The 7,796-nt window shown below is 40.0% G+C and overlaps 1 protein-coding gene across 1 annotated transcript; it reads right to left on the bottom strand.

Moving 5' to 3' along the window:
* Nucleotides 1–826: 826 nt before the first annotated feature.
* SMIM28 (small integral membrane protein 28) lies at nucleotides 827–6,057 on the bottom strand. Its single transcript, XM_034991566.1, has 2 exons — nucleotides 5,934–6,057; nucleotides 827–1,716 (listed from the first exon to the last, which is right to left on the bottom strand). Exons 1-2 carry the CDS (start codon nucleotides 6,042–6,044, stop codon nucleotides 1,255–1,257), a joined length of 573 nt encoding a protein of 190 aa, XP_034847457.1. The 5' UTR covers nucleotides 6,045–6,057; the 3' UTR covers nucleotides 827–1,254.
* Between the last annotated feature and the right edge of the window lie 1,739 nt (nucleotides 6,058–7,796).

The following is a 7,796-nucleotide window of genomic DNA, read 5'->3' as shown; positions in this document are numbered from 1 at the left end:
CACATTGCATATCTAGCATAAAACTCTTATGTAAAAGTAAAAAAAGTTTTTTGTTCATTTTTAACCATCAAAGTGTCGCCTAGTTTTTGTCTTATGAAAACAACAAAAAAAGTTTTACCAAGAAAATTAGAGTATCAAATACAAGTTTTAGAATCATCCATGTCACCCTCCTGCTTCCTCCACTACCTCCAAGGGATTTCTGATCTGCATCTCAAGAGGTACATGGCCCATCTCTGCCTCCCCATTTGAAAACCATGGAGGGAGATTTGTATCCCTTCCAAACCCAGCTGGGCTCCTCCTCCTGAGAGCTTTGATGCCCAGCCAGGAGCATGGCCCGAAATTCCACATTTGCAATTTTCTTAGACGAACATTGGGTGCAGTGGAAGGTGCTCCAGCCCAGAGCCGAGAGGCTTCTGATCCCAGCTCTTGATGAAGTATTTAACCTCAGACAAGTTACTTAACCTCTCCATGTTCTAGTTTTGATACCTGTAAAGCAAAAGTTTGGACCATATGATTCATGAAGTCCCTGTTAGAGCTAATCTGTGTTTCTCCTTACTATGTGATCCAAAATTTTGACCTTTGCTTTCCCATGTTAAACTAGTTATCTACTCTGTTACTGCTGCTTGGTGAAGGCCACACAATCACTCATCGTGTCCCCTAAGATGGTATGTTAAAGCAGCACCTCTGGTGGGACGAGCCAGGATGTTCTGGTGGGAGACATTCCCACCTAACAGCCCGATCCTTTTCCCATTCTAGGAGGCAAATTAGAACACAAGTAAGCAAGGGCTACTCCAGGAAGCAGACAATTTTGGAGAGCTTTATTAGTTTTTTTAAAGCTAAAATGTCTGCAAATGTCTGTCTGTACCTTCATTCTTACTACTGAGACCTACTTTACCATTGTTTACCATACAACTGACCACTGCAGCTCTTGAGATGTTTTCCTTCTAGAACTCTCCAGCCATCTTGAAGCTTTCACACAGAAGTGAAGCCATAAAACCCTGAAAAACGTGTGTAGGAAGAAACACTTTATTTGGTGGGAAAAGCTGTTTCCTTTGGCTTAGCAGCGTTTTTCTTTTCCTTCGGAGCTCGTCCCCATGCTTACCAGTCATTCTAATTGTTTCTCAACTCACACAGAATTTTCCTATTTTTTTCTCGGGGGTGTTACATATTTTAGACAAGTCGAGTCCTCCTCAGGACAACCTAGGAGAAATTCTCCCTGAGGAACTTGAGAACGGTTACCCAGACTGACATTTGTCAAGCTTGGCGCCCATTCATCCAGGAGTCTGCCGGGTGCCGGGTGGGCTCCAGGAGGGGCTGCGAGCTGTGCTTTAAATGGTTCCCACCAGCAGTTTCTATTTGCCCCTCCCGGCCAGGGGAGCCCTCTTCACCGGGAGGCCCGGCCTCCAGAGCCTCCACCCTAGGACGATTCCTGGTGGCCTCCTCGTAGGAGGGGGGTAGGCCCGCCTCCCATGGCAGCGGGGAGTAGAAGTCCTGCTCAGCGCTCTGCAGGAAGCCCGGCAGGAACTCCGTGGCCTCCCCTGCAGCGGGGCGCACTGGGGGGTCGGGGCTGAACACCTGCCCCCGGAGCCGGGGGGCCTTGCAGCGGCCATACAGGAAAAGCAGCAGGAAGGCCAGGAAGAGCAGGATGGTCGCTGGAAGAAGGATGCACAGGAAGGGCTCCACGTCGTCTTTGGTGGAACTTCTCTGCTGGGTGCCCTGGAATTCGGGAACGAAGCTGGGTTAGGAGATGGGGAAAGAAGACTTCTGCGTTCCCTAAAGCTCCTCTCTTTCTTCGTCTTTTATCCTTATCCACATTACCCACTCTGAAAATCACTGTAGTATTTCTTTATGCCAATGGGCTTGAGCCCACGTGAAGTAAAGTAAATGGATGTGATAAAGTATGAACTGAGATGTCAAAAATACATATTGACGATATCCTACAATATCTCCCCAAAGGAAAACCAGAAGAGTAGGTGTTAGTTGGTCAGCCCACCACTCATTCTTTGAACAGGAGCTCTTACTCTTTATGCACTTATTTTATTTAGACTTAGACCAATAATGTGGTATTGCCACAAGAAGGATCATATGGAATTTAAATGATTTAATTCGGGAATGAATTCTGACATTGTTATGTGTTCATATCACATATAAATAATATTTGAAATCTGAGTTGATCACTGACGTTTATGATGAATGAGATTTTAAAATTCCATTTGTTTTTGCAGTATTTGTAGAATCAATATGGAAACTTCTGAACTTTTTTTTTTAATTTTATTTATTTATTTATTTGACAGAGAGAGACACAGCGAGAGAGGGAACACAAGCAGGGGGAGAGGGAGAGGGAGAAGCAGGCCTCCCGCCTAGCAGGGAGCCCGATGCGGGCTCGATCCCAGGACCCTGGGATCATGACCTGAGCCGAAGGCAGACGCTTAACGACTGAGCCACCCAGGTGCCCCTGAACTTTTTTTTTTTTTAAGACTTTATTTATTTGACAGAGAGAGAGAGAGCACAAGCAGGAGGGAGCCCTATGTGGGGCTCGATCCCAGGACCCTGGGATCATGACCTGAGCCAAAGGCAGCCACTTAACCAACTGAGCCACCCAGGCGCCCCAACTTTTGAACTCTTTATAGAAAAAGAATTGTATCCTATTACAGCCTAAAATTTCTCTAAGTGGCTGTGTAGGGACTATTTGTAGCCAAATTCCTGCAGCACGCTGTTTAGATCTGTTCAAGAGGGGAAAAAGCCTGAATTGAAAAATAAAGTTTAATGAATCTTATATAAAAAATACCCTCCACCCAAGAAAAAAAACCCTATCTAGTCTAGGATATTATTAAACTAGATATGAGAAAATTTCTGCAATATCTGTGCTTTGAGAGAAGTCATTTGTGGACTCTATCTGGTATAAACACTAATTTTTTGGTTGTTTACTTAGAGTACAATCTCTAAAGTGTGAGCATGTCTGGTGCTTTGTTATGATATTCATCATCTGCAAGGCTTCCCATCTCAGACTTCAATGTAAACATGAAATTAAATATTCTTGAAAGTTCAGTAGTTAAAAAAAATTGCCGATAAATTCTTAAGCAACCTAGGAGGTATTGATTTTACGATATTAGCTCACAAGGTAATGATGGTTCTTGATGAAGTAAAGAGTATAATAGCCATGAAATGATGCTTCAGCAGCAAGGTAGAGAAGCGGTACAAAAATACTGTTCCAAACTGCAGAGACATTGCTTTAAATAAAGTGGCTAGTAGTGAGGTATTAAAAAGCTTCTCTGTTATATAAAGCATACAGCAACAAATGTGTTTGTATCCACAAAAATTAAAGCCTTATGTTGTGTTTCAAACAAACAAGCAAAATACTAAGCTCTTTATCTACTTATTTAAAATAAAATATAATAATAAAACTATGAGAGCCCAGGGATCTCTCCTTGATTTTGGGGGTAAGGACAACTGTTTTGCTGGCGTGACCTCTTAAGAGACTGGCTTATCTAGTGTTGTTTGTACCATCTTTACTTCCTAAAGAATTTACAATTATGTGTGTTATGTTGATTCAAAATTAGATAGTTTATTTAATATTTATATTGCCAGATATTTTGTCCTTGGTATATTGGTTCAAATTGTTTTGGATTTTTTTTTTAAATGCAGATATGAGTTCAGATATTTTAGCTTAAAGTGCATAAAAATTAAAAGTGTGTTTTGTTTTTGTTTTTGGAAACAGAGCATCGTCTTTGGGGTTTGACAGCTCTGGCTTTGAATTCTAGTAGGACTTTCTAATACTTGCATGACCATGGACCCTTTATTTGTCCTCTATGGGCCTGGATTTCCTTCTCTATGAAATGGAAATAATATCTTTTTTGGAGAGTTGGCATGATAATTTAATGAATCAATGTGTGTAAAGCACTTGGTGAATAATAGATATTTATATATTTCTACCTCAGGAACTCACGTGGTCAAATTTACTAGAAAATAAAATACTAAAGATAACCAGAAGAAGTCTAGAAATTTATTGCTAAGGCTAGAAAATGCATTGAACATAAAAAAAAAAAAAGAAACTAACATCACTATATTTATTTTTCAATATATTTTTTCAGAAAAAATATTTTAGTAACAATATATTTTATGTGTGTGATTGTTGTTTTATTTCTAAGTTATGGGTTCTTTCTGTTTTCTTACGCATTATCTATCAAAACTATTAACTTAAAATCTGTTGTGATGTAATAGGACTTTGATTACAAAAGCTATAAGAATAGATGAACTCATAAATAATTTACTACCATTAGTAAAAAATCAAGTTGGACTCAAAAGCAATTTAACTATGTTTAGGCTTTTTCTCTAGATGAATCGTTAAAATCATTAAAGCTTCTAAAACACTCTTCAGGGGCGCCTGGGTGGCTCAGTCGTTAAGCGTCTGCCTTCGACTCAGGTCATGATCCCAGGGTCCTGGGATCAAGCCCCACATCAAGCCCTGCATTGGGCTCCTTGCTCAGCGGGAAGCCTGCTTCTCCCTCTCCCACTCCCCCTGCTTGTGTCCCTCTCTCGCTGTCTCTCTCTCTCTCTGTCAAATAAATAAATAAAATATTAAAAAAAACAACAACACTCTTCAACCTTGATAAACATGGACTATTATGCATGACTTAGTTTTCTTCATTCTCCATCAATTATATGGATGATAATAGTTTCTAAACAGCTGTGGGCATCAAATTTTAAATACTCTGTAAGTTCAAGATGCATAGAATATAAAGATACTTCATGTTCTACTTAGAAGATTTTGTGTAATAGACCCTATTGTTTACGGCTCTGCATTTATGGTATTACCAGTATTAGTTGCCTTTTTTTTTTTTTTGCAGTTAGTTGCAAAATTTTGGAAGAAGAAGAGCCACAATCTCCTCCTGTAATCGGTGCTTCCATTGGTTGAGTCGAATTTATCCAAATATCAAGTGGCACTAAAAGACTTATCTAAGATGGCAAATTAGGACAATTTCTTGAGATAACTCCTCATGTGTTCCAGTTAAGAGAAGCACAGAGCGACAGGACAAATTTATGATACTCTCCTTAATTTTCTCTTTTACTAATTCTTAACTTTTAATATTTCTGATGTATATATTGACTCAAGGGCTTTCTTGTTCAGGGAATATTTTTTAAAATATTCAGTTAAAAGTGTGACTGTTGAAGGGTATAAAAATCATAGTTTATATATGCAATTATAAGTGTTAAATATAATGTATAAATATATATAAAAAATATCTCTCTGTAAAAAGGTAGTTTGGGAGAACTTAAATACCAGCCTCGTCAGTTGGTTTTCCAGACAACAAGAAAATAGGTTTGTTTCCCTCTTTTTGTGGAGGCAGGATCCCTCATTTCCCTCCTGATCGTAGAATTGAGTTCTTGGGTTTCTACAAATATTTTTCCTTTCTGCCGCCTCAGATTGAGGCTTCTTTGGTGATTGCCCAGACAAAGCAAAGCAGCTGCTGCATTTCTTAGAGACAAAAACCTCCTTAACCCTCTGCCACCCAGCCGGAGGTAAGAGCCTTGGCTTCTCCTAACTCCTAGAAACGCTGTCATTCTACAGCCAAAGGGAGCCTCTCGTTACTGTGTATGTAGACATTGCTTTACTGTGCAAAGAACAAAGTCCTAAAACCAAGGCTTAAAGATTTGTTGACTCCTCCCTTCAGGTGTTCTTTGATAAATTTGATCTCTCAGGTGTTCTTGGAATGTATTTGTGGCAAGTTTTACTTGAATCCATCCTTGTCAAAAGAATTCAACTTTCCAGTTACTTCCTTAGACCACGCCAGTCAGTGAGTGAATATTTCTGTCCTACCCATAAAGTAAAATGCTGCCACTAAGTTTTAAGATCCTAAAAATATAGGCATAGTTGGTTTTAAAGCTGACAGAGACACTTTGGGGAAGAAAAGGCTGAAGTCATAGATACAGACCTGCAGCTGGGTTTCCGGAAGAGGTTGGCTTGGTTCGCTCGTTAACCACTCATATGTCCCTCTGCCGGCGTGGCCAAACTTCCTCCAGCTACTGGCCATCAGGCCCCGCATGTTTCCATCCGACTGTTGCTCTGACCACCCTTCCACCTCGCTGCCCAGATTTCAACAATACTGCTTGCTCTTGGCCTGGATCCAGCTTGGATGTGCTCGGCTGATGGCTGTTGGTAAACTCCTTCTCTGATGAGTGGCAACCGGGAAAAGAAACCAACCAGAGAGACCTCTTGGGACTGGCTGTATTTAAATTCAGTGCCTCTGCATTTGTTTTGTGGCCTTTATCACTGTAAGGATTGGCATCAGATATCAGACACGGAATAGATTTCAGACCGAGGAGTTCTCTGCATTTGCGTTATTACAGTGCAGTGGATGGTCTCAGTGAGTAAAAGCTGTTTATATTGAGATATAAATAAGACCCTCCCCCTTCCCTTCCCACATCCCACTCCAGAGATAGCAGCTCAGCAAGAAAAACTACCCAAGCTGAATTTCCTTTAATTATTTCTGGGTTCTAGGATACAGAGAGAAGGGGTATTTGGTAGAGAAACAAGACTCTTTTATAACCTTTTAGTGAATTATTTAGATGAAAGATGCTAATGATAAAGTTGTACAGAAGCCAGACAGACAATAGCTCAGATTGTTTGCAAGAAATATTTGCTGGTTTCAACTAAAAAAAAAAAAAAAATCAAATTACCAATACTTAAAGAGTCTTCCTTTTGATTATCTTGAGAAATTTATACTAAGCTTAAAATAAGAAACTTTCAGTTTGAATATTCACTGAGATAACTTTGGGATGTTTAATTCTACGTATTTGTGGAGACTTGAACATTTAAGACATGGTGGTTGGATTCTCTTTAGTGGAGTAAACTTCAGTTTCAAATATTTATTCAACAAATTACAATTCAATATTGCAATTACCCACATCCTGATCTAAGCATCATTTCCATCAAAGCAACTGTCACGATGCTGAAAGAGTATTTCCTAACTAGGATTTTTTTTTTTCTTAATTAGGATTCTCCACCACTGGCCCATGGTGGCCCACGGAGAGGTTTCGGGGATAGGGTAGTGAACTCACTACACTTTTAGATAGATCCAATTTCTGGGGAGGAGCCACCATTTTCATTACCCTTTCAAAGACTGCAGCCCTCCTTGATACAGTTTGGCTCTTAGCCAAACTTCTCATTTGTGATGGAAGTTTTCACTAAGTTTCCCAGTGCCTGGATCAGTATCCTAGTGTGGAACTCCTTTATCACTTTGTCCTTTTAGTTCTTACTGTGGAGTAAGTTGATTTTGTGCTCTCAGTTAAAATATTGCCTTGTCCCACTGATGTGTTCCTATTTTAAGTCAGTCTTGTATCCCCACACTGGTATATCCAAAGCACCCGGCCATCCGTGCACTATTTTACTTTTTTTTTTCGCATGTCGAGGCTTTGCTAATACTGTGTCCTCAACTCTTCCTCCACCCTATCAACTTCAATACCTTCATTTCTTAAGAAGCAAGTTGGAAAACTGGATCAAAAGCATTAAATATGCACCTGTAACGTTAGAGCCTCCTCCAGCATTGAATGAATCAGATACAAATTCCTGCTCTTCTGGATATATTTCTGGGGACCAAGAGAAACAAATCACATAAATAAAATATTTATCAGAAGGTGATACATGCTCTGGAGAAAAGCAAAGGAGCAGAGTAAATGCTGAAGGAAGGGCACTTTTAAAGGGGGAAGCCAACTAGGACCTCAGGGAGAGTGATATTTGCACAAAAAGCTGAAGGATGCAAGGGATTCAGCCATGAAGTTATCAGATGGAAAAGTAT

This window comes from Mirounga leonina, unplaced genomic scaffold, assembly GCF_011800145.1.
Source record: "Mirounga leonina isolate KUSES-001 unplaced genomic scaffold, KU_Mleo_1.0 Mir_53, whole genome shotgun sequence".
NCBI lineage: Eukaryota > Metazoa > Chordata > Mammalia > Carnivora > Phocidae > Mirounga > Mirounga leonina.
Note: the sequence above shows the minus strand (reverse complement) of the source record. Positions and strands in the feature narration are given on the sequence as shown.

What these genes read in the sequence shown, in the direction of transcription:
- SMIM28 (XM_034991566.1), bottom strand. Translation starts at nt 6,044, where the DNA reads ATGCGGGGCCTGATGGCCAGTAGCTGGAGGAAGTTTGGCCACGCCGGC. An exon ending in TTCCGGAAACCCAGCTGCAG is followed by an intron (nt 1,717 to 5,933) that starts GTCTGTATCTAT and finishes CCCGAATTCCAG; the next exon opens with GGCACCCAGCAGAGAAGTTC.